The following is a 26,156-nucleotide window of genomic DNA, read 5'->3' as shown; positions in this document are numbered from 1 at the left end:
ACCCCTTTCGGGTTCTGTATGTACACAATATACAAAAATACATAATGGAAGCAAAACATATACACAAAATACATTTATGAAAAGACTGCTTAAGAATAAAGAAACGTGTGGCCAAAGTTAGATGGGCATGTATAAGAAAATAAAAACAAGGGGGCTGGAGAGATGGCTCAGCGGTTAAGAGCACTGACTGCTATTCCAAAGGTCCTGAGTGGGGTTGGGGATTTGGCTCAGTGGTAGAGCGCTTGCCTAGAAAGCGCAACGCCCTGAGTTCCGTCCCCAGCTCCAGAAAAAAAAAAAAAAAACCCAAAAAACCAAAGGTCCTGAGTTCAAATCCCAGCAACCACATGGTGGCTCTGTCATAGGATCCGATGCCCTCTTCTGGTGTGTCTGAAGACAGCTACAGTGTACTCACATATAGTAAATAAATCTTTTAAAAGAAAATAAAAACAATATAATATTTTAAAAGTAATAATATAAAGGGAGGAGCCAGGTGGTGGTGGCACACACCTTTAATACCAGCACTTGGGAGGCAGAGGCAGGTGAATCTCTGAGTTCGAGGCCAGCCTGGGCTACAGGGTGAGTTCCAGAACAGCTAAGGCTACACAGAGAAATTCTGTCTTGAAAAAAAAAAAAAAAAAAAGGGAGCTTGAGGCTTCAAGATAGAGAGGGAGCCTTTTGTGAATGGCAGCGAACAAGAATGCAGTGCCATGGTCGAGCATGCTTCAGGAGTACAATGTGGTGGGGCGCTGCTTGCCACACCCCAAAATGCCACACACTGCCACTGTACCAAATGTGAACCTTTGCATCCAACCATGCGGTGGTCAAGTCCCGCTTCTGGTACTCTGTGTCGCAGCTGAAGACGTCATCGGGGAGATTGTATACCATGGGCAGGTGTTTGAGAAGTCACCCCTGCGTGTGAAGAACTTTGGCATCTGGTTGTGCTACGACTCCCGCAGTGGCACACACAACATGGACCGAGAGTACTGGGACCTGACCGCCACTGGCGTGGTCACACAGTGCTACCGCGACATGGGTGCGGGACACGGTGCCCCACACACTCCATCCAGAATGTGAAGGTGGAGGAGATTGCAGATGGCAAGCACCGCCGGCCGGTCAAGCAGTTCCATGACTCCAGGATCAAATTCCCATTGCCCCACCACATGTTGCGGCCAGCAGAAGCCATGCTTCACTGCCAAGAGCCCCAACACCCAAAACAAAAAACCGAAACGATGGAGAGGGAGAGGTTGCTGTAATAGAGTAGCTTGTGAGATGGCTGTTGAGTTGGCTCAGTATGCCAAGGCGCATACTGTCAAATCTAAGAGGCTGAGTTTAAGTTCTGAGAGTGGATATGCTCTCTCAGTCTTAGTTAAGGTTTCCGTTGCTGTGGAGAGACACCGTGACCCCTGCAACTCTTTTTTTTTTTTTTTGGTTCTTTTTTTCGGAGCTGGGGACCGAATCCGGGGCCTTGCGCTTCCTAGGCAAGCGCTCTACCACTGAGCTAAATCCCCAACCCCGACCCCTGCAACTCTTATAAAGGCAAACATTTCATTGGTGCTAGCTTCCAGGTTCAGGTTCATTATCATCAAAGCAGAAAGCATGGTAGGATTCCGGTACTCATGGTGCTGGAAAAGGAGCGGAGAGTTATACATCCTGATCCACAGGCAGAAGGAGGGTCTCTTCCCCGGGCAGCCAAGAGGAAGGTCTCCTCCGCACTGGGCAGAACTTGAGAATAGGACCTCAAAGCCCGCCCCCACAGTGACTTAATTCCTCCAACAAGGCCACGCCCACTCCAATAAGGACACACCTCCTAATAGTGCCACTTTCCATGGGCCAGGCATATCCAAACCACCACACCCTCTATCCCTGGGTAGGTAGTGTCCTAGCTGGGTGTTGTCACTTATGTGCCCTGGGAATCTCCTCCTCCTCCTGGGTCTGCCTCCATTTTTTCAACTCCCCTCTTGCGGATGGGCTATAACTAAGGAGGTCAGAATTCCTCTGACTCAGGAGTGATGAAGGGCAGATGAGTGGCTTTAGAAGCTGATCCTAGACTCTCAGACTCTGGGATCATCAGTTGTCGAGGTCTGTTCCCAGCCTCCAACTTTCAGGTCTCGGCGAGCCTCTCGCAGTCTGGTCCTTTCCACTGGCCAGCACACCGTCTTCTCATTCTCTTCAGCTGTCTCCCTGGACTGTCGCTTGCTCCGAGGCTCCTGACATTTGGATTGTCAGGATTGTGGCTGTTTTCTATTTCCAGGCTCACTGATTTTGTGGTATTTGCTTTCTTGTTTCTTCATTGCTTAGTTGTTATTATTATTATTATTTTTTTTTTTGGTTCTTTTTTTCGGAGCTGGGGACCGAACCCAGGGCCTTGCGCTTCCTAGCTTAGTTGTTATTATTAAAGAGTGGTTTATTTTTTACCTGTGGCCTCCGGGGTCGTGTTTATCTTTCTTCGAACCAAAGAATTCTTTCAAGTATCGTCCATAGAGTGGGCTTAGAAACTGTTCTCAACATGTGCATTGAGACCACTTTGGGGTCGAAAGATCCATTCACAGGGTCACAAATCAGATATTCTGCATATCTAGTATTTGTACTACGACCCAAGACAGTAGCAAATACAGCTATGAATCAGCAAAAAGAATAGTGTTATGGTTGGGGGTCACCACAACATGAGGATATTAAAGGGTCACAGCCTTAGGAAGGTCAAAAACCACTGGCTTAGAGGACATGCATGTTTTCAATCATGGCAAGTTTTCCTTTCTTCGATTATGACAGATAGCAGGGTATAATAATCTAGGTTGGCAGTTATCTCTCAGAACATCTGTCCTTTTAAAGTTTCATCTTCTGTTATTCTGATGCGACTTGGTGCTTTTCTCTGGCTATTTTCAATACACTTGTTTGTTCTTTATATTTAGTGGTCTAATTATAATTTGACAAGAGGAAGTTCTTTTATAGTTCAGTGTGATGTTCCAAATGCCCCTCTCCCTCTCTCTCCTTTTTTTTTCAGAGCTGAGGACCGAACCCAGGGCCTTGCGCTTGCTAGGCAAGCGCTCTAACACTGAGCTAAATTCCCAACCCCTCCTTTTTTTAAAAAAATTATTTAATGTAATGTAATAGGACCTTAAAGCCCGCCCCCACAGTGACTTAATTCCTCCAACAAGGTCATGCCCACTCCAATAAGGACATGCCCTATTTATTACACACTTATTATATTACACCTTATTTATATTACACACTGTAATTAATGTAATGTAGCTGTGTTCAGACACACCAGAAGAGGGCATTGAATCCCATTACAGATGGTTGTGAGCCAACATGTGGTTGCTGGAATCCAGCTCTTCTCTTGCCTTTTCTTTCCTTTTTTTTTTCTTTCTTTTTTTTTTTTTTTTCCGGCGCTGGGGACCGAACCCAGGGCGCCTTGCACTTGCCACTGAGCTAAATCCCCAACCCCTTCTTTTTTATAGATCTATTTATTTTATATATATATATATATATATATATATATATATATATATAGTAGCTATCTTCAGGCACACCAGAAGGGGGCATCAGATCTCATTACGGATGGTTGTGACCCACCATGTGGTTGCTGGGATTTGAACTCAGGACCTCTGGAAGACGTCTTAAGAGCAGAGATGGCTCAGTGGTTAAGAGCAGTCAGTGCTCCAGCCCTTCTCTTGCCTTTTCAAGACAGGGTTTCTCTATATAGCCCTGACTGTCTTGGAACTCACTATGTAGACCAGGCTGACCTGTAACTCACAGAGATCCGCCTGGCCTCTGCCGGCTGAGTGCTGGAATTAAAGGCATCCACCATCACTGCCTGGTGGCTGTCTCTTTTTCTAACTTCAGGAAATTTTGGATATGATTTCACTTGAAATATTTTCTGTGCCTTAAGAATGAAGTTTTCACTTCTTTTATGCTCACTTTTTTTAAATTGAGAGCATTGCCTTCTCTGTTTTAATGGTTTGTTTTTATGTGTATAGGGTTTTGCCTGCATGTTTGTCTGTATGTTATGTGTGTGCTTGGTGTTCATGGAGCCCAAAAGAGTGTATCAGATACCCTGGAACAAACTACTGTGAGCTGCTTTGTAGGTGCTGGGAAATGAACTTGAGTCCTTTGAAAGAGTAACTAGTGCTCTTAACCACTGACCTATTTCTCCAGCCCTATCCCATGACTCTTTCTTTTCTTTTCTTTTTTTCTTTTTTCGGAGCTGGGGACCAAACCCAGGGCCTTGCGGTTGCTAGGCAAGCGCTCTACCACTGAGCTAAATCCCCAACCCTGACTCTTTCTTTTAAAAGATTTTATTAATTTTATGCACATGAGTACACTGTAGCTGTAGCTGTCTTCAGACACACCAGAAGAGGGCATCAGATCCCATTACAGATGGTTGTGAGCTACCATGGGGTTGTTGGGATTTGAACTCAGGACCTCTGGGAGAGCAGTCAGTGCTCTTAAACCACTGAGCCATCTCTCCAGTCCCTATCCCATGATTCTCTTTTTTTTTTTTTTTTTTGGTTCTTTTTTTCGGAGCTGGGGACCGAACCCAGGGCCTTGCGCTTCCTAGGCAAGCGCTCTACCACTGAGCTAAATCCCCAGCCCCTATCCCATGATTCTTAATTTCAGCTGTTTCACGGCATTCCAAACATACTTAAAGCCTTATCGTTGGTTGTTATTTTGGAAAGTTTGTTCTTGCTGGAATGTTCCAGTTCCTCCTGTACCTTGTCTTGAAACCCAGACATTCTCTCCTCTTCTTGATACACTTTATTAGGGTTTTCCAGTTTCTTCTATGACACATTTTGATTTTTGTTTTTCATTTGCAGAGTCTGGGCTTGGTTTTTCATCAGTATTTTTAATTTCTTGGGTTTCTGTCGTCTTCCTTATTTTACTTAATTGATCATTTATATTCTCTTGAGATTTGTTTCAGAGTTTATTTTCTTTGAACATACTTATAAGCATTCTGTTAAATTCTCTCAGATTTCCACTAGTTCTCATTCCTGATGGGTTAATGATTTTTTTTTTTTTTTTTTTTTGGTTCTTTTTTTCGGAGCTGGGGACCGAACCCAGGGCCTTGCGCTTCCTAGGTAAGCGCTCTACCACTGAGCTAAATCCCCAGCCCGGGTTAATGATTTTTGAAGAAGCTATGCTGCCCCGTTTTTCATGCTACTTGTAGTTTTGTGTTTGGATCTGTGCTTTTAGAACTAAGTGATTGGTTGAATTCATTTCTTTTTTTTTTTTTAAAAAAAGATTTATTTATTGATGTATATGTATATACACTGTCTCTGTCTTTAGACACACCAGCAGAGGGCATCAGATCCCATTACAGATGGTTGTGAGCCATCCATGTGGTTCCTGGGAATTGAACTCAGGACCTCTGGAAAAGGAGTCAGTGCTCTTAACCGCTCAGCCATCTCTCCAGCCCCATGAAGCCATATTTCAAAAATGCAAAAGGTCTCAAGAGAGGGCTTGGACTGCCGTGCCACCAAGGCTGATGATCTGAGTCCAATCTTAGGAGCCCACACAGTAGAAGGACAGAATCAACTTCTGCTGCATGTTGTTCTTCGACCTCTGTGTATGCACACACACGCATACAGACATGCAGACAGACAGACATGCAGACAGACAGACATGCATGCAGACAGACAGACACACACAGACACACACAGACACACACAGACACACACACACATACACACAATGTAACAAAGAAACTTAACAAAACAATGAGAGCAAACCAGTCAAGAAAGGAACCTTTAAAAGGTCCCAGCTGATAACCCAGCCTAGCCCGGTTGTGGCTGAGGGAAACACGAGGCTCTGCTTCTGGCCATTCACCATCACAACATCAGCAGGAGAGTAACCTACTGCTCTGGGCTGCACCTGGGGGGGCCTTGGCATTTCTTGTCACCATGCAGCTGTGCACAGTCTGAGGCGCCACCACAGAGGATGCATCCTTACACTTTGCTTGTGTATGCCCTGCCTGCCTAACAATACCAGGAAAGCTCCACTCTGGAAATAGTTCTCTCCGGCAATAAGACACGGAATCACAGTGCACCTATTACGGACAAAGAAGCAACATAGGGACTACTGCAGAATCTAACTGGAATTTAAATTTCTAGTACACAAGCTGATAGCCAAAAGTGTATCATGGAGACCAAGCCCTCACATAATAGCAAAAGAGATATCACCCAACAGATACAGAGATCTAACTTAACATAGAAATATAAAAAAGAAGGTAATGGGGCCTCTCCAAAGGCCCACAGCTCTCTAGAAATGGATCCCAAGGACACTGGAGTGGACACAGTACTGCAGAGAGGCTAGCAAAGCATGGTGCTGAAAACTCAGTGAATCCCAGCAAATGAATGACTGACTGGGTTAAGGAAGACAATACAGGGCATACAGGAGACATTCAGCAAAGAGACAAAGATTCTGAAGAAAAAAACAACAAGGAAATACATCGTTCTGTGTTTTCATTTTAATCAGGGGCCTCACTGTGCATCTCCAGCTGAACTGGAGGTTGATATGTAGACCCAGCTGGCCTTGAGTTCACAGAGCTCCACCAGCCTCTGCCTCCCTCCTGAGTGCTGGGATCAAAGATTCGTGTGTAAGGCTAGAATTGAGTCTTAACTACCGGGAGACACCCCTCCCCCCCAAAAGCGAGACACAAGAATGGAGTTCAATGCAAACACAAGAGGTTTATTTTTCTGGCATGTTGGGGTCGACCTCCAATCAGCCTCTCACGAGTGACTAGAAGGAGACCCGGAATGGCTATAACAAGCAAGTTTTATACTTTTTAGGGGTACAGGTTACACCAGCAAGGTTACAGTTTGAACTTATTGGCTAAGCATATTGACCTTTGAATCCATTGGCTAGCAAGCATACGACAGGCATTCAAACTCTATCTGGGACCAGAGGGTCAGGTGACTGTCAGTAGTACATTCTGTGGTTTTTCAAGAATGTCCCTGCTCCTCCCAAGAACTGTGGGTGGAGAATGGAACAAGGTCTAGCCTTGCCCTGAGGCAGGAAGCTGGAACCTGGCCTAGCCTTGCCCCGAGGTGGGTGGGTATAAGGCTGGCAAAGCCCCTAGGGTCCTTCACTTCCCCCGAGGCTCGGTTAGGGATTCAAATTTTAGCCAAAACAAATTAGGCACAAGAACACAATAGAGGCACAGAGAGCAAAGGGAGGAGTCAGCCAAGCCACCCCTGTTGCAGATGGCACGACTCTATACCTAGCAGACCCTACGGACTCTGCCAAAACACTGTAGAGGTGATAAGTCTGTCAAAGTAGCAGTATTAAACTTCTTTTCACAACCAGTAATGAGTTTATGGAGAAACAGATCAGGAAAAGAAGCCCACTCATAAGCCAAACATACAGGTATAGCTCAGGGGTAAAGCAGTTGTCCACTACGCACAAGGCCCTGGGTTCAATCACTAATGAAACCAAAAGAAAACACTTAGGAACAAACTCAACAAAAAGCCTTTGGTGGGACCTCCCTCATGCCTTTAATCCCAGTGCTGGGGAGGAAGAGGCAGGGGATCTCTGTGAGTTTGAGGCCAGCCGGATCTACAAACAGAGGTCCTGGCCGACTAGGGTTACACGGGGTAACAACGACAACTTAATCAAAGAGATGAAACTTAGCACTGAAGACTAAAGAGAGAAATTAAGGACAACATTAGAAGATGGACATGCGGGGTTGGGGATTTAGCTCAGTGGTAGAGCGCTTGCCTAACAAGTGCAAGGCCCTGGGTTCGGTCCCCAGCTCCGAAAAAAAGAAAAAAGAAAAAAGAAAAAAAAAAAAAAAAAAAAAAAAAGAAGATGGACATGCCTACTTTGTTCATGGATCAGATGGAATGACTGTATTTAACATGGTCATATTTGCAATTCACAATCTACAGATTAAATGACAATGCCATCAAAATACCAACAACATTCTTCACAAAACTAGAAAAAAAATCCTAAAATTTACATGGACTCCAAATAGTCAAACAGCAGAAAGAACAACTCTAAAGGAATCAAATACCTGATTTCATACACACTACAGAACCACTCTAACAAAACTAGCCTGGTTTATGCATAAAACAAACATATGTATGATTGGAACAGAATGTCCCTGAAATAAGACATATACAGCCCCGGCTCTCCGATTCTTGACAAAACCCGCCCCAAACAGATGTTGGATAAAAGCAAACATCAACAAATGGAGGTGGGAAAACAGGGTGTTTGTTAGTGCACTTAGACAAGGGCACTAGATACTCTGACTCTCTTTCATAAGTCAACTCAAATGAATTAAAACACGGCTAGACTCGTGTGTTTCGACTCTGCCTCCAGCTGGTGGCGCTGCTTTGGGATGTTACTACTCTTGGAGGTGCAGCCTGGCTGGACAAAGTGGCTCCCTGGGAATGACTTTGAGGTCTTATAGCCTGGTCCCATGTCCTGTTCTCTGCTTCCTGACTGCTGATAAACGTGGCTAGCTGCCTCACAATCCTTCCTGTGTTATCCTTTCCCTGCCATGACACAGCCCTTCTTAAACTGTAAGCCATAGAACCCTAGCAACCAAAATCACTTCTGGTCAGGTATTTAGACATAACAACCAGAAAATAGCAAAATACTATTTTAAAAAAGTGTGCGTGCATATGCACGTGAAGGGCTGAGGTTGGTGCCGAGGACCTTCCTGTTTCTCCTTACCTTATTCACCGAGGCAAGATTGCTCAGGCAAACCTATGATCAGCTCTATGGGAAGGCTGTCTCGCTAGCCAGTTTGCTCATTTCCCAGCTTCTCAGGGAAGTACAGAGTAGAGTACTACATTAGAAGCTCTAACCGACTCATCTCACTGACAGGCGTTAAACACAGGGACAGCAGATGCCCAGGGCATGCAGTTCATGGTTTTATTTCTCTAAAACTCCTCATGACAGCTGTGCTTATTACAATTCCACAACTTAATTAAATCACATAATGATGACATTTAAAAAATCTTACATTTTTAAAGTATTAGAGCAAAATGGGAAACTCGCTAAGCTGTAGATCCAAGCAGCAATCTTGTAAATAGAACTCCAAATAGCTCAGGAAATAAAAGGAAAAATTTATAAATGGAACTAAATTTTAAAAAAAAAAGTTCCTCCTATATACATACATGAATAAAGAAATAAACAAACCTTTTTAAAAATTGCCTATCTTTCCAGTACTTGGGAGGCCAGGGAAGGACAATCAAAACTTCAAGGTCTTCCTCAGCTATACAACAAGTGAGAGGCTAGCCTGGGATACATGAAAAAATGTTCTAATTCATAATGAGGCAAGGTGGCTCTAATGTGAACACTCACGTTGAAACAAGAGGATTGACGTATTCAGGACAGTGCGTCTGAGACCAGCCTGGACTACAGTGTGAGACTTGTAAAATAAAATCAAATTCAATCACACCAGATATCAAGTTAAATGGTTCAGGTGAACATTTTTAAAGCTACGTTTCAAACTCATGTTTTCACTTACTCTACAGCTCTCATTCTGACTGCACTGTCAACCTGTTAAGCCACTTTTGGGCTTTTAAATGTTACTAAGAATCTCCTTTAGAGTTCCATAGTCTCTGTTGTAGCACTGTAAATAAAATTCTTTAAAAAAATACCTTCACCCTCAACTTCCACACCTGTTAGGGAGGCTTCTCTCAAAGCCTCAGAAAGCATGTGTAGGAGGGGTTGGTGAGACTGGAACCAGGTGTAACTGCTGGAGGGAGAAATGTGGCAACTTCTGCACAGTGTACTGCCATAATGTGGCTCCTAAGTTTTCTAAGAACACACACTACATACCAGAGAGATGTGTTCATACCCATGTTCTTAGCACCTTTTCTAACGGCCAGAAGGTGGTAGCGAGCCAAATGTGCCTTGAGGAATGGGTAAAAGCAATATGTATCTGCATGCATTGCAATCTTGAGCAGCCCTGAGGTGGGGAACACAATCTAGCCATGTAGATATTTGTTTAATAAACACCAAACTTCAGTTTTTCAAGGTAAAGCAGGTCTGTGGATTGGTTTCACAGTAAAAGGAACACGTGATCTAGTTAGCTTCTGCTGTGGACTCAGCAGCACCCGAATTATCTGAGCCAGTCTCAATTAGGGGACTTCCTTGGTTAGACTGGCCTGTAAGGGTATTTTCTTGTTTGCTAATTGATATAGGCAGACTCAGTCCACTGTGGGTGGTTCCATTCCTACGCAGAGCCTTCTGGATTATATAAGAAAGCTGACTGAGCAGAGGCGAGGAGCAAGCCTGTAAGCAGTTTTCCTCCATGTTTCCTCCTCTGCTCCTTGTGTTCCTGTCTTAACTTCTCACAGGATGGATTGTGACCTGGAAGTAGAATATAAAACAATTCTTCCTCCCCAAGTTGCTTTTGGTAATGGTGCTTATTACAGCAACAGAAAGCAAAGTAGAACACATGATAGATAACATAACACTTAGAATTAAAGTGGTAATTTTCTTCTTTTTTCCTTTTTAAAAAGATTTATTTATTAAGTATACAGCGTTGCATCTGCATGTACACGTGCAGGCCAGAAGAGGGCATCAGATCCCATTACAGATGGTTGTGAGCCACCATGTGGTTGCTGGGATTTGAACTCAGGACCTCTGGAAGAGCAGTCAGTGCTCTTAACCTCTGAGCCATCTCTCCAGCCCCCCTTTCCCTTCTTTCTTTCCTTTTCTTCTCTCTTTTTTTCTTCCATCCTATCCTTTCCTTCCCTCTCTCCTCCTTCCTTCCTTCCTTCCTTCCTTCCTTCCTTCCCAATCCTCTCACCACTGCTTCTTTCCTTCCCCAATCTCTGGAGTGTGGGATGAAGACACACATCACAACATCTGGCACCTAGAACTTTTAATGTCTTCTATATGCACTGTCACAATACTGTCCTAATTCTGATTTTGTTACTTTCTTGTTACTTTTTATTTCTTAGTAACTTTGTGAAGGATTTTGTGGTGTGGTATGTCATATAAAAATGACCAAACCAGGTATGTATTGGTCAGCAAATAATCACAAAACAGACATATTTTAAAGAAAACATTGTGAATACCCCAGTTCCTCATAGTCTCTTCTAAATGCCCTCCCCACTCTTTCTAAAGGCAGCTAACTTCTAATATTATAGATCAGTTTTGCTCATCTCCACTTGTATGCAAACAGCATATTGCAAGATGGACTCTTTGTCCTAGTTTCTTTATCATCATGTTCACGAGATTCATCTGTGTTGCTCATATAGCAACAATTGCTGGCACAGAGTATTCTACAGATGAATTTATGACACGATTCTTTATACATTTTATACTTCATGAGTATTAGTATTTTTCATGGTTAATGTTGGTCATCCAAACTTGACTGGATCTGTAATCAATAAGAGATAAACCATTAGGCACACCTCTAAGAGACTGATCACGTGATGTGACTTTGGAAGACCTGTCTTAAATATGGGAAGCAGCTTCTGGTAGTAGCCAAATGGAAGGAGGTTGTAGGGGAAGTGTCTACTTTTTACCTGCTTGCCTTCTGGTTGTCTTCTGGTCATGCTGTCGAATTAATTTACTTTGCAGGTACCACTGCCATTGTTTGCTGACCTCAGAATGTAGCCTTGTCAGTTATCTGACACGGACTGAAGACCATGGCTTTCCAGGAGCCCTTCAGGACTTCAGTAGCAGGCTGCTGAGGCACCCAGTTTTGTGGACAGATCAGACACAGGCTCTCAGCCTCTAGAGTGTTAAGGTAGCCAGTACTGAACTACCCAGACCAAACCATGTAAGCAAATCTGAGCAATCCTTTTCATATATATTCATTCTACAGGTTGTTTCTCTGACCAATCTGATACAGCCTTTTTCCTAATATTGGCTATAATGAACTAATATACTAGGACTAATGTATACTTCTTTAGACACACACAGTTCAAATTCTGAGACAGAGTCTTCCTAAGTTGCTGAGGATGGATTTGAATTTATGAGGCTCTTGCCTTGGCCTGTGGAGTAGCTGAAATTATAGGTATACCATCAGGCCTCCTAATCTGCAGATCTTCCTTTCTTTCTTCCCTCCCTCTTTTCTTTCTTCTTTCCTTTCTTTCAATCCTTCCCTTTATTCCTGTCAGTGCTTCCAGTATAAATTGCAGGCAATTCCCATGTCCTGATTTCAGATTAAAGGTTTTCAACATTTCAGCAGCACATACACCAGGTCTTGGAAGTGTCTAATATAACTTGTGTTAAGTATGACTCAACTTGTAGTTTATTGATTTTTTAAGATTCCTTCTTACCTATGTATGCATGCGTGTCGCTGCGTGGGAGCACACCATGTGTGGCGGTGTCCCTGGAAGCCGGAAGAGCCTCGGATCCCCTGCAGCTGCTTTTAGAGTTGTGAGCGGCTTGACCTGGGGGCTGAGAACATTAATGCAGGTTCTCTGCAAGAGCAGCAGCAGTTCTAACTGCTGAGCCATCTCTCCAGCCCCTAGCTTATACTTTTTCCTTAGACAAGCATGGGCATTAAACGTCATGAAGTGTTTTCCTGAGACTATCGGAACTCCCTCATGCTGTGAATGTGTGGCTTGGCACTGACTTCCCACCGTAATGCTTACATCCCTGGATACACTCCTTTTCCACTGTGCTGACGTCCCGGATACACTCCTCTTCCATGTGCTTATTAGGATCTGTAGTCATTGACTTTTGCATTTACAGCTAAACCGTATGTTAAAACACCCTTCCGTTGTATACCAGGGGTAGACTAGAAACTCACTGGATAGTCTAGGCTAACCTCAAATGAGAGCTCCTTCTTTATTAAACTCCTAGGTGCTGGATGTCAGACAGGAGCCACTATTCCTTGCTCAAGATCCATTCATTCTGTTAGATTTCTTTCAACCAATGCGCTCTATTGACTCAGTGTTTTTTTGACTGTTGATTCTGTATATTAATATTATCTTCCTTCCTTTATGTCATTACCCTTTTTAGTCCCATTTGTAATCTATACATTTAAAGTTATTTTTCTTTTTGTCTTTAATACATGTCATAAGAGTGAACATGTATTTTAAATTACCTATTTAAAATATTTTCTAATTTTATTTTTTTCTTAGCCTCTTTGGTGATTTAAAGGTGTGTCCAGCAGAGAAATTGATTTGCTTTGTTTTTGAGACAGTGTCTCACTGTGTAGCTCTGGCTGGCCTGGAACTGTCTGTAGACCAGGCTGGCCTCAAATTCAGACATCAACCTGCCTCTGCCTCCTCAGTGCTGGACTCTTTAACAAAGATTATTTTTTCATAATTTTTGCTGCTAGAAATCCAACACGCCACCTTGAGCACGCTATGTAAGCTTTTACCACAGTTTAATTTCCAGCTCTACTTTTATTCATTTATTTATAAAAATATTTTCTGTGTATGAATGTTTTGACTGTGTATGTTTGTACATCATTTGTGAGGCCAGAGAGAGGTGTTGGATCCTAGTTACAGATACCTGTGAGTTGTCCTGCACATGCTGGGAACTGAATGGGTTCTGTGAGGAAGCAGCCAGTGCTTTTAACTGCTGGGTCATCTCTCCAGACTCCCTATTTTCTTTTAAAGTTTGATTGTTGACATTATTTTCTAGTCTAAGCCCACTGTAATGAAAAACACTGTATGTGGGTTCAGGAGCCGCTCAGTGGTAAAGCACACAGTGTCTTGCAGAAGGCCTGGATTCAGGTCCCACCACCCACATCTGGTAGTTTACCTATTGCTCCAGTTCTTGGGGATCTGATCCCTCTGGCTTCAGTGGACACCTGTACAAACAGACATACACAGAGTTAGAAATAATCTTTCGAAAAATCCATACATTCTTTTATAGGGTGCACTATAACCAACGGCTGTTGGTTGTCCACCAGAGCTAGAAGGCTGCTGCTCACACCATATGCTCTGTTTGCCAGACACACAGAAGCTGAGGTGGGATTGAGCTGGAGGCTTCCCCTCTCCTGGCTCACCTTTGCAGTGCCAGTAGGTACGAAGCAGGCTGCAGGGAGAGAAACAATGCAACAGCCTCACTCAGCTGTGAAATCTGGGTGCAAACACTGCAGACCAGCCAGAGCTGTGCCTAGCTGTGCAAGTCTATTATGGGGAGCAACCCACTGTTTTCTGACTGGATTTGAAGTCTGCTCCACAAGAGGCAATTCCTGTGTGATACTGTACTCTGGTCAAAAGCCCATGGCTGGGAAAATCACAGGTCCCAATGGGGAAGCCACTGATGTGTTGCCAAATGGATATGATATGCCCATCAACTGCCTTCTAAACAACTACATTTATACCTACAAACTAGTGCTTTGTCAACTTTGGTTAAAAAAAAAAAATGCTCTTTGTGGTGGGTGTGCTATTTGAATATGCTTGGCCCAAGGAGTAGCACTTAGGTGTGGCTTTGTTGGAGTGGGTGTGTCATTGTGGGCGTGGGCTTTAAAACTCTCATCTTAGCTCCATGGAAGCCAGCCTTCTAGCAGCCTTCAGATGAAGATGTAGACCTCTCAGCTCCTCCTGCACCAGGCCTGCCTGGATGCTGCCATGTTCCTACCTTGATGATAATGGACTGAACCTCTGAGCCTGTAAGCCAGTCCCTTGTTAAATGTTCACAGCAGTAAAACCCTAAGACAGTGGGCAATACAGAACTTTACGGCAGTGTAGGGGCTTACACCTGTTATCTTTATCACCCCATCCAATACTGCAGAAGGGACAGAAAGGGAAAGCTAGAAAAGGATGTGTCTCTGAAGGTCATGGTGTGGAGTGCTGACTTCTAGCTAGGTATGCCCTAGCTGTTGTATTCTTGGAACTCAGATCACCTATATTTGATCCGGCCTGTCAACACCCAGTCATGGTATGCAGAGGTGCTCATGGGGCCCTACATAGCTAAATGGTGGATGGCACAAGGTGGGGGGAAGTGGAAAGCCTGGTAAAGTCAAACTAGGGCTTGAAGCCCTGGGGATCCAGAAGGGATGGTCAGAGCTTCACCTGCTCCTGAATCCAGGACCCTGTCATATAGCCACTGCCCCACTACCCCCCCCACCCCCAGCCTCAGGAGAGAATTGTGGCCATCGGTCACATAGGAGCAGCACCCATATGTCCCTCCTCATGTACATGAGGCATGTCAGGCCAAGTCGATAGGAAGCACCTGCTGTCAGATCCAACCCACTCCGAAACTGTATATAAGGTCCTATTCAGAAGGAATAAAAGGTGTGTGAGAATTACTCCATCATCTGACAGCATCTGTCATAACAGCTGTAACACTGCCTGGGAAGAGAACTTTCCTGAGGCTTTCACCACCAGAAGCTCCCCTGCACTCTGCTCACTCACTCCTAGGTCCCTCGCTAGCCAGCCCTCCCAGTCAGCTCCCCATCTAGGAGTTCAGCATCTGGGAGCAACAGCAGCTGCCAGGGCAGCAGCACCAGAGCAGCCACAGCAGCAGCTGCAGGGAGACTTCCCCCTCCCTGCTCAAGCCCTTTCACCTTCACTTGAACCCTCCCATGGGCCAGGCCAGAGATGTCTGCAGATAGCAGACCAGCAACAGGGAGTGGCATCAGGGGCATCAGTGACATTAGTGGAGTAGCCACTGGAAAGGTGCTCATGCTCCTGTAAACAATCCTCATCTGAGCTCCTAATTAAGCTCACTGGGTCCCAAACCAATCAACTGCCAAATCAGACATCACAATATAAGGGCGGGGGTGGGGGTTGGAAAGAAGAAAGGATCAATGGGAGTAGAATAATGGAAGATCGTGGGATATGATTGTCGTACAAAACCTCGATATAATGTACAATATATGCTAGTAAAAACATACACAAATTCTTTCAATATGATAACTTTCAATATGTGTAACTGCTACAAATAGGAAGGTTTTGCTTCTAGGTCACACAAAAGAGTTTTAAAACAAGATTGGGGCTGGGGATTTAGCTCAGCGGTAGAGCGCTTGCCTAGCAAGCGCAAGGCCCTGGGTTCGGTCCCCAGCTCTGAAAAAAAGAAAAAAGAAAAAAAAAAAAAAAACAAGATTGACCATGACCCAGTAAGTTGAAGAAGCACACTACATTGGAGTGATAAATGAACAGAGAATACCAGGGAAAGAAACATAGACCTATTTCAGTAAGCTGTTTTCTGACCTCCACAAGAGCCTGATTGTATGTGCATACATACACACACAACTAAATGTTAAAAAAAACAAACAAAAAAATCCCCAAACTGAAAAGACCTAAATCCCAAGTTGACTGCCTCATCAGAAAAAGCTGAGGATGAGGTTTCCTGACCTAGGTTTAAACCTAAGTGCTTGTGTCATTCTGAAAGAAAATGGTCTCATAGGGCTGGAGTGATAGCTCAGCCGTTAAGAGCACTGACTGCCCTTCCAGAGGTCCTGAGTTCAATTCCCAGCAGCTACCTGGTGGCTCACAGTCATCTGTAATGGGATCCGATGCCCTCTTCTGATGTGTCTGAAGAAAGCGACAGTGTACTCACATACATAAATTTTTTTTTTTTTTTTTTTTGAGCTGAGGACCGAACCCAGGCCCTTGCGCTTGCTAGGCAAGTGCTATAAAATAAATCTTAAAAAAAGAGAGAGAATGGACTCCATGGGCTCATGGGGAGTGGCACTATTAGGAGGTGTTGGCCTTGTTGGAGGAAGTGTCACTAGAGGTGGACTTTGAGGTTTCAGATGCACAAGTCAGGTCCATTGTCTCTCTTGTCCCTGTTGATATAGATGTAGAACTTTCAGCTCCTCTCCAGCACCAAGTCTGCCTGTGCTTCCTACCAGGATGCTGATGGACTCAACCTCTGAAGTGCAGGCCAGCCCCAAGTAAACGTCCCTCGGAAGAGTTGCTGTGGCCCTGGTGTCTCTTCACAGCAACAGCAGCCCTAAGATGGTGCTTTGTTTTGGATCAGGTGACAGAAGCTCACAGACCCTCCAAACTTAGATTTCCAGGGTTACATACAAAATAGTATCTTCATTTCGCAGGACTGTTGGGAGGGACCAACGGAACATGAGGCGCCACACAGTAAGCGCCCAAGCCATCATTACACAAACAGAGGGACTCAGATCGGATGCTACAGCTGAAGAAAATACAAAGCTGTCAGGGAAGCACCACTGTATGATCAGGTGGTTGGAAAACTTTGCAAAGGAAGACAGCTGTTTCTGCATCTGGCAGAAAGACTGCTCCCTCTCCTTACTCAATCCTCCAAACAACTCTTTTAGGTAGGCATTCTCTCCAGGCTTGTGAAATCTAATCTAATCTAATCTAATGTGTGAAAGGGAGAAAGGGACCGCAATTGAGGAATTGTTTCCATTAGACTGCCCTGTGGGGAGGGCCTAATTCACTGTCATAGTGCCACTCCCAGGCTGGTGGTCTTGAGTGGCAAAAGAAAACAGGCAGAGGCAGTTAGGGGAAGCAAGACAGTGAGCAGGGTTTCTCCAAGGCCTCAGCTTCAGTTTCTGCCCTGACTTCCCGAACATGGGTTGTAACTTGTAAACTGACATTAACTTTCTTCCCCGTCTGGCTTTGGTCGTGGTGTTGCTGCAATAGAAAGAACCTAGGATCGGGTGGTGGTAGTGCAGTCTAATCCCAGCAATCAGGGAGGCACAGGCCTTTCCCAGAAGTTCAAGGCCAGCCAGGAGTGATCAGAGTGAGTTCCAGAACAACTAGAGCTACATTATTAGAAACACATTACTAGAGTAGAGAAACCCTGTGTTAACCAACCAACCAACCAACCGACCCACCGACCGATCAACCAAAAAAGCCAAAAGACCAAAAAGCAAACTGGGACATTATAAACAATTCTTCATTTAAAAGTTATTATGTCTATCTTTGGGAATAAGTGTTTTTCTAGAACACAAAAGGATAGCTCAGGAGAAACAGGCTTAGTATGGGTAAGACCTTGAATCCAATCAGTGTTCAGACAGCTGCCTCTTCCAGAAAGTGTTTTGTAGCATAGACAGCACAAATGATATAGGGTACAGGTATTCTATAGATCACAACTACGTATGATATCAAGCTATCTTCCAAAGCAACCCAATCTGACTGCTCCATTACAAAACGTTCATAGGAAGGGACTGATGTCTTAAAAATGACTTTTATGGGGCTGGAGAGATGGCTCAGCGGTTAAGAGCACTGACTGCTCTTCCAAAGGTCCCGAGTTCAATTCCCAGCAACCACATGGTGGCTCACAACCATCTGTAATGGGATCTGATGCCCTCTTCTGGGGTGTCTGAAGACAGTGACAGTGACATATATAAAAAATAAATAGGGGGTTGGGGATTTAGCTCAGTGGTAGAGCGCTTGCCTAGCAAGCGCAAGGACCTGGGTTCGGTCCCCAGCTCCGAAAAAAAAAAGAAAAAAAATAAATCTAAAAAAAAAAAAAATGACTTATATACTTAAGACAAAAACAAGAAGAAAGAAGACATTTAGAGGGAGTAACCAGGTCCTGAGGAATTGTTAAGGGGAGAAGCTTTAGTTTTTGTTCTGTGAAAGCATTTGGTAGAAGGCAAAGCAGATTGTGAATGCATTTTAAAATCCATAACACTGGGAGCACAGTCTGGCAGCACTAACCTCACACAAGCTGGCAGGAAGTGTCAGTTGGAAACCTGGCACATGTGGTAGTATGTCCTACTTCAGTGTTAATGTCAACACAGTCAAGGTTCTGAAAAAGACTATTTCTCAAGCCTTCCCAATGTTAGCAAAAAAAAAAAGTTTGTACAAATTAACATTCTGTTGAACCAGTCTTTGACAAAATACAGTGAAAATGTGGAAAGCAATGGCCAACAAGTGTTCAACTGTTTTTAATTAATTTATTTGGAACCTAGAACAGAGAATAACTTAATGAATACAACATATCTACTTCTCAGAATTCAAAGATTAAAGTACAAGTCTTGGTGGGGAGTGTGGTGTATACCTTTCTTTAATCCTAGCATCTTGAAGGCAGAAGCAGACTGGCCTCTGAGAATCAAGTTTTACACAGTGAGTTCCAGGCCAGACAGACCCTGTTTGTCTGTCTCTCTCAAATTAAAAAAAAATTACAATAAATCTTAATGCTTATTTTCCTATTATAGAATACATGTTGACCACACAAAGAAAAGCAAGAGAAATAGGCAAAAATCCATTGTACTTTATCATCTTACTAAAATTATGGCTAATGTTTGGAAGCAATTACTCTAATCCTTATTCTGTTATTTTTTAAAAAACATCATTTATAAAACATATATAATGTTGTATCATGTTTAATATTCACAGAGCATCATAAATGCAAGTTTCCATGGCTATTTTTTATAACTGTGTAATATTCCAAGTGTGTACTCCGCTACTGATTTCATTATTGTGTTTACATTTCAGGTTATTGGCAACTTTCTTTGTTGGCTGTCCTGAGTACTGCAATAAGCACAGTAGAATATACAACTTAGGAGAGCGACCTTGATGTTTTTCTGTTAAGAAGAACAGTAGTATTTTAAACTGCTAATTTTATAAGATAAGGAAATTATAGCTAATTTTCTTTTAAGATGTGGGGGGAGTATGCCATCTGTGGTATGTTAAAGTACTCCCATTCCTCCAACTTAATTCTGATTCATAAGTGAAGGAGAGGGTATTTGGTAATGTATCATTCTTGACACCCTTTGCATATTCAAGGACCTCCAGGGCTAACTGTATCAACATTTGATTACGACTAATCTGAGACTATTGAAGCTGCCTGAGTATCTCAGTCTACTTTTCTCTAATTTGTTCAGAAGAGTTTAATTATATTAAATTAGTACTGAGGGATGACAAACTTTAATATTGCTACTTCTAATGACAACCTGCTAACTTCCGAGGCTCAATCTTATACATCTTAAATTTTCTATCTACATACTTTTTTATGAATGTGTGTGCATGTTAATGTGTGTGTATGTGCATGTGGGTGCAGGGTACACATGATAGTCTGAGGACAAATTCAAGCGTCATCCTTGGAAAGGCTGTCCAACTTTTTTGAGATAGGGTTCTCACTAGCCTGGGGCTATTACCAATTAGGCTAGACTGGCTGGCCAGGTAGCACAGGGAACTGACTCTTCTGTCTCTGCCTTCCCAGGATTAGTGTTAGGAGCACACCCACCACACCTAGCCTTTTTTACTTGGGTTCTCAGAATGGAACTCAGTTCTTCAAATTGCAAGGCCAGTATTTTTCCTGAACCATCCTCAGGCCAGGTCTCATACGTCAGCGCCTAGCACAGATTTTGCTTGGTATGTAATGCACTGTTGATTCTTATTTAAGATCAGTCTGAACAATATGCTGAATGTAGCAGTTTATCAAGCCCTGATTGTGTCACTGCAAACACCTCCTCCCAGCTCAGGTCTTTAAGATAAGCACGATTATTTAACAACAATGAAGCACGCAATACAGAGAGCACACACGTTGTCACTAGGTACACCCTGGATTGGAATGAATAAACTTTGGGCAATTTCAGGCCTTCCCCTGCTCAGGGACAATTTGCCTTGCTTTTCAGGGTTCCTATGGGGATCTTTTCTCTTCTTAAAGGAATTGGGAACGTGCCACCTAGCACTTTGAAAACTTGTGCTATTTTCTAATTGCCCTTCAGGAGAGTCCAATCTCTTAATACTGACTGAAAAGCACTTCTGAGAACTCTACTCATCTGTGTGCTATCACCATACTCCTAACACTCTAACCCGATTCACCTTGAGGCCTCTTTCACAAGCTGTCTGCTTTGTCTACAATGCTCTTTCTTTCTCTACACACCTAGTAGCAATAGAAAGCAATTGCTAAACCCTACTGATTCTTCCCAAACACAGGACATTTATATGATCAGTTCACTCACTCTTTTATCTCAAATGTACAAAGGAGGAATAGAGAAGCAACCAGGTTTCAAAGGCAGGGCTGAATTCAAGGATGCCTAAATCTCCAGCTGGCCTATCAGTTTTTCCTAGGAGCCCAACATCTTTAAATCCAGCATTAGACACTAATTCCCACCTTATGTCTCACTGTCCAGAGGATAAAGAAGCCCTCTGAACTCAGGTATAACTGCATCTTGTTCACTTTTGCATCCCTAGCTCCTTTCCAGTTCCTGGAACATGTAATGGACATTAACAAATACTTGTTGGATATTTAAGTGACTGAAAACTGCGTTCACACAAAGATACCGGCTTAGAATTTACCTAGGCAACATCACTAGGCTTACCAGACTAGGATCTACAACGTGCATCTCACCCCTTCTGCAGTGTGGTACTTTTTATATTCTTCCGTGACTTCGTCAGGTCGCCACAATTCCTTAAATACTGCCCACACCGTCCTTTTCATAACAGGGATTTGTCTTTTAAGAGAAATCTCGCAGAGAAGATTTCTAAAACCTTAAAACCAATCTTTTGCTTCACTTCGGTTCTTCAATTGTCTTAATGCCGCTCCCCCTTTTTAAAAAAAATGGAGCAAATTGGAAATCAATGAGGGGAAAACTTTAAAAAAAAAAGTGAATTTCGAATGCAGACTAGGAAAACATTCTAGCACTTTTGGAATTGGGTCTTCCCATGCAGCCTAGGTAGCACTGTCCCAGGTGGCGCCTGTTTAGAAAAAATTCGAGGGCCATCAAAGCAGAGGAAACAGGTGCTGCTCTAAGCGGGGGTTTGTTGACATCAACGGTTCTGGCTCCATTTTTTGACAAAGAGCCCAGAAACTAAGGGTATCTGGCCGTTCCATCACCTTCGAGGGGGAGGATTTAAAAAAAAAAAAAAAGATAGAGAGGCTGTGGGGCAAAGGGAAAAGGAGAGGAAATGTGACACACGGAACCAAAAACTGCTCTGCAGGGAGCGAGGTTGGGCCGCGTCCCCCTCAAAGGACAAGTGACGGACTGTCATTTTGTGTTTTCGCTTCCAAGCTGACAACCACCTGGTTCAAGGAGGAGACTCGAAGAGGGGTATCCTGTCTCGTGAGAGCTTCAGCATCGGACCCGTGACAACCTGGGAAGGCCACGGAGGGCCCAGGCAGGACCAACTGCCTCTGGTCAGCTCGCGGACGCCCCCGGGGGGCCACGCCTGCCGCCCCGGCCAGGCCTTTACCCATAAGCCCCCGCGCCGCGCGCGCACGCGCAGAGGCGGCGACCGTCTCAGGAAGAGGAAAATGGAATAAACAACTCGGAGGAACCGGAGCGCGAGACGACGAGCGGAGGCAGAGTTTAAAAACAAACCGGCTCCCTCCGCCGTGCCTTACCCCCCAGCTTCCGGTCGCCGCCGCCTCAGGGTCTCCTGCAGCCCCGGCCACGCGCCCACCGCGGCGTCCCGCGCGGCCCCTTTAAGGACAGCGGAGAGGGAGAGGGAGAATCCCTACTCGCCGCCCGCCCCTCCCCCTCCCCGGGCGGCTCCGGCTCCCTCAGCGGGCCCAACCCGCCCGCCCGGCTTCCATCCGGCTCCGGCGGCGGCTCCTTCCCGCCCTCGTCTATGGTGGCGGCGGCGGGGGACGCGGCTGCGGCGTGGCCATGAACAGTGGCGGCGGCCTTCCGCCCCCCTCGGCCGCCGCCTCCCCGTCGTCCTCCTCGCTGGCGGCGGCCGTGGCGGTCGCGGTCGCGGCCTCGTCGGGCGTCGGGGGCGTCCCCGGCGGGCCGGCTGCGGGCGTGAAGCTCAAGTACTGCCGCTACTACGCCAAGGACAAGACGTGCTTCTACGGAGAGGAGTGTCAGTTCCTGCACGAGGACCCGGCCTCCGGCGCGGCTCCGGGGCTCGGCCTCCATAGCAACAGCGTCCCGCTGGCGCTGGCGGCCGCGTCGGGGGCCGGCTTTCCTCCCGGAGCGCTCCCGGGCGGGGGAGCGGGGCCGCCCGCGGGGCCCAAGAAGCCGGAGCTGGGCGTCCCGGGGGCGGCGACAGCGGGCGGCGGACTCGATGGACCGCGGGTGGCGAGTGAGTGAGGCCCGGGCGGGGTGGTGCGGTACGGGCTGGCCGGGCGCGGGCTAGAGGCCTGAGCCTGCCGCTTCCCCTCACCTCTGGGCTGCGGGAGAGGCCTAGGCCCTGCGTAGCCGCCCTCCTTCCTTCTTCCGGTTTCCTCTCTCCGCCGCTCAGGGCAAGCCCTGGAGCTAGGGGAGGCGGGTTCCCCAGGAGCGTGGGTGGATGGTCCTGGTGATTGGGGTGGGGTGGGGCGCTGGGAGTGAGTGCGGAGAGGAGGGGGGATGGGCTGCCGAGTGTAAGGAAGGGGGTATCGTTTCCGGGTGTGTGTGTATATGTGGAAAGGGGCAGGGTTTGCGAGCACATGTGTCGTTGCGTGCCTGTGTAGAGTGCGGTCTGCCTAATGTTGAGGTTCGCCAGTGGGTGTGTATGTGGGTAAGAGGCGGGAGGTGAGGGGCGGGCTTAAGGCACATTGGCTTTGCTGAAAGGGACGCGAAAAAGGTTTTGTAGAAGGTTTTCCGGGCTGGGAACGCCTTCTAAAGGATGTCCGGGGTGAGGGGTCGGAGTGCCCTGAGGAGAGGTGTATGAAGATCTGCTTTTTTATTTTTATAAAGTGAGCAAAGGTTTAATAGAGAGCTTAAACTGGGAATTTCCCAAGATTTGCGCTCTGGAAGTTTTCTGGAAAGCTATAAGTGACTTGGGTGTGCAGGGATCTGTCATGTCTTTCCCATGACATATTGAGTGAAGTTTCTCAGCACTGTGCCTGAAGAGCGTCTCATACTCCGTAGACTTTCTTGAGAATAATTTAGGGCTGTGTACGTACATAGCTTTTTAGTTACGTGGAGTTTGCTATTACTGTAAATGATTTGAACATTAGAATTAGGTGCCTGATTTGCTCTAGTTTTAGGTCTTGTAATAACTTGATAGTTAGGTTAACTGGGACGTCAGAACAATCTGTCTTTAACACTAAACAACCTGATAAAGTGGTTTACTATTTACTGGGATGATTTTTTTTTTGTCTCTGTTTCCCAAAGTTTAAATGGAAATAAATTTAGATGCTTTATAAAAAAGTTATTTTATTGGTGGGGTGTAGCCGTTAATTTTTTAAAAATTACATTTGCCTTGAGAGTGTGTGTGTGTGTGAGAGAGAGAGAGATTGTGTGATTGTATGATTGTCAGAGTGCTCCCACATAGCATGGATGTAGGGGTCATAGGACAGTTTTGGGGAGTCATTTTCCTCCTACAGTGTGGGTCCTAGAGCTGGAGATCAAGTGGTGAGGCTTGGCAGTAGGTACTTTACTCTGGCTGGACAAGCAAGTGTTGTCTTTGTCCCTCTCCTCTTCCCTGTTTCTTTTTTTTTTTTCTCCAGACAGGGTTTCTCTCTGTAGCTCACATGTTGGAGATCCCCCTGCCTCAGCCTCATGAGCCACCATGCCCAGTGGAGATTTTATTCAAGGTAAATTTTATGAAATGAAGCTGTGCCTCCAGTTAATTTAAGGATAATGTTTGGTTGGTAAGGATTGGAAAAGAGCAGTATCTGTCCAAGTTTGCTTTTTGTTGCTGTTTTAAAACCCCATAACCAAAAGCAGCTTGAGGAGGAGTAAGGGCTCATTATGTTAGGAGTTCATTATTGAGGGAGACCGTGCACAAGCTCAAAGTATGAACCTGGGGCAGCAACGGAAGCAGAGACCAAGGAGGAAGCTTGCCTACTGTCTCTCTGACCCACTCAGCTACCTTAAGCCCAGAGCCACCTGTCTAGGGGTGGCACTTCCATTAATGGACTGGGCCCTCTTCCATCAGTTGGCAATCAAGAAAATGGCTCACAGAAATGTGCACAGACCAGTTTGTTAGAGGCAGTTCTTTTTTTTTTTTTTTAAGATTTATTCATTTATTATATATAAGTACACTGTAGCTGTCTTCAGATACACCAGAAGAGGGCATCGGATCTCTTTACAGATGGTTGTGAGCCACCATGTGGTTGCTGGGAATTGAACTCAGGACCTCTGGAAGAGTAGTCGGGTGCTCTTAACTGCTGAGCCATCTCTCCAGCCCTAGAGGCAGTTCTTAACTGAGGTTCCCTTGCCTGTGTGACTGGTTTGTGTCCAGCTAACAAAAATTAACCAGCACAGTAAGTGCCTTCCAAACAAGGACACTTAACAATGCTGGTCCTTAATATGTGATCTTTCTAAGGTCTTAGTACGACCTAAGAACTGGAAAGATAGGATACAATGGAACCAAGCAAAAGGAGGAGCTGAAGGGACTATGTTAGGTGGAGTAAACCCTAGGGGTGCCTCTCAGGCGGGTGGGGGGTGGGATGTGATCCTTTTCTGAGAAACAAAGCAACTGAGAGACAGAATCTTTAGATGCTAGGGACATTTAAATACTGTCATTGATATCTGATTAAATAGCTGGGATCCTGTGGCTCTTTTTTGGTTTGTCTGTTTTTCGAGACAGGGCATTGACTGTCCTGCAACTCAGAGATCTGCCTGCCTCTGCCTCCCCAGTGCTGGGAATAAAGGCATGTGTCATTCTGTCTGGCCTTGTGACATTTCTTTAATGTGATTGGCCACCATCCTCCTTTGTCATTGGCCTTTCCACTGTGATAGGCTTGAGTTAATGGCTGTTCTGAATTTTTACACTTAGTTGTTGTCTCTGTTCTTAAACTTTTAAGATATACATTCCAAATATTGCCATTTAGAGCCACTTGGATTATGTTAGTTGCTGATCTGCTATTAGAGCATTCTTCAAGTGAATCTTAAATGTAACTGGACAGTCTCTTCATAGTAGGAATGCTACTTGATCGATTTCATGCTCCTCTGGCCTCTGGAATTGTATGTTCACACACACACACACACACTTTTAATTGAAGTACCTGTTTAAACTAGAATCATCCAATTTTGTGTTGCTATAACAGAAAACATAGATTGAACAATTAAAAAAAAAAGGAATTTCGGGGTCGGGCAAGATGGCTTCGAAGGTAAAGGCATTTGTCAAACCTATAACTTGAGTTCAATCCTCAGGACCCACATGGTAGCAGGAAAGAACCAACTTCTGCAAGTCCTCTGATGTCAGACTAACTGCATTCCCACTTGCCCCAATAAGGAAATATGTATTTTTTTTTTTTTTTCAGTTGCAGCCCTATAATCCCAGCACTTGGTAGAGGCAGGAGGCTCAGAAAGTTCAGGATCGTCCTTTGTTTCAAGAGTTAGGGGCTTACTGGGCTACAGGAAGCCATAAGGAAAAGAACAGTATCTGTTTCCGAGATTGAAAAGTCTACTGGAGGTACTGGCCTGTATGGAAAGGTCTTTCATGCTGTGGGTACCACCCTCAGCAGAAAGAACA

At 44.9% G+C, this 26,156-nt stretch overlaps 2 protein-coding genes and 1 pseudogene across 31 annotated transcripts in view; 2 read left to right on the top strand and 1 right to left on the bottom strand.

Moving 5' to 3' along the window:
• Positions 1 to 717: 717 nt before the first annotated feature.
• Positions 718 to 2,211, top strand: Rpl18a-ps2 (ribosomal protein L18A, pseudogene 2; annotated as a pseudogene).
• A 4,452-nt stretch (positions 2,212 to 6,663) lies between these two features.
• On the bottom strand, positions 6,664 to 22,232 carry LOC134481260 (uncharacterized). Of its 14 annotated transcripts, none has more exons than XR_015634607.1 (5): positions 21,829 to 21,976; positions 21,128 to 21,353; positions 13,684 to 13,732; positions 12,246 to 12,366; positions 8,861 to 11,338 (listed from the first exon to the last, which is right to left on the bottom strand). XR_015634607.1 is itself a non-coding variant. In XM_087579643.1 (5 exons), the coding sequence occupies exons 2-5, from the start codon at positions 21,244 to 21,246 to the stop codon at positions 11,319 to 11,321; spliced, it is 273 nt and encodes a 90-aa protein (XP_087435769.1). In that variant the 5' UTR covers positions 21,247 to 21,353; positions 21,829 to 21,976; the 3' UTR covers positions 8,861 to 11,318. The 14 variants fall into 14 exon arrangements, 3 of the variants coding, with proteins under 3 accessions (XP_087435767.1, XP_087435769.1, XP_087435768.1); XR_015634611.1 differs by having other exon boundaries at positions 8,861 to 10,320; XR_015634610.1 differs by having other exon boundaries at positions 12,246 to 12,359.
• Pan3 (poly(A) specific ribonuclease subunit PAN3) overlaps positions 22,028 to 26,156 on the top strand; it is a 117,173-nt gene continuing 113,044 nt past the window's right edge. For 13 of the 17 annotated variants that reach the window (XR_015634063.1, XR_015634062.1, XR_015634064.1 and 10 more), the window contains exon 1: positions 22,028 to 22,832. Coding sequence is in view for 13 of the 17 variants with exons in the window: in XM_087578725.1 (XP_087434851.1) it covers positions 22,415 to 22,832 (418 nt within the window). In the remaining 4 variants the exon portion in view is untranslated. 17 annotated transcript variants of the gene reach the window in all.

This window comes from Rattus norvegicus, chromosome 12 (genome assembly GCF_021556685.1).
Source record: "Rattus norvegicus strain SHRSP/BbbUtx chromosome 12, alternate assembly SHRSP_T2T, whole genome shotgun sequence".
In the NCBI taxonomy this organism is placed as follows: domain Eukaryota; kingdom Metazoa; phylum Chordata; class Mammalia; order Rodentia; family Muridae; genus Rattus; species Rattus norvegicus.
The sequence above is the reverse complement of the archived record's forward strand: the minus strand, read 5'-3'. Positions and strand labels throughout refer to the sequence as shown.

Excerpts from the sequence above, each read along its gene's own strand:
- LOC134481260 (XM_087579641.1), bottom strand. The coding sequence starts at position 22,002 with ATGGGTAAAGGCCTGGCCGGGGCGGCAGGCGTGGCCCCCCGGGGGCGT. Across the intron at positions 12,360-13,683 it reads CCCAAGAACTGGAGCAATAG|GTCAAGCCGCTCACAACTCT; the intron begins GTAAACTACCAG and ends CTCAGCCCCCAG. Across the intron at positions 10,321-12,245 it reads CGACACGCATGCATACATAG|GTCACAATCCATCCTGTGAG; the intron begins GTAAGAAGGAAT and ends TTCTACTTCCAG.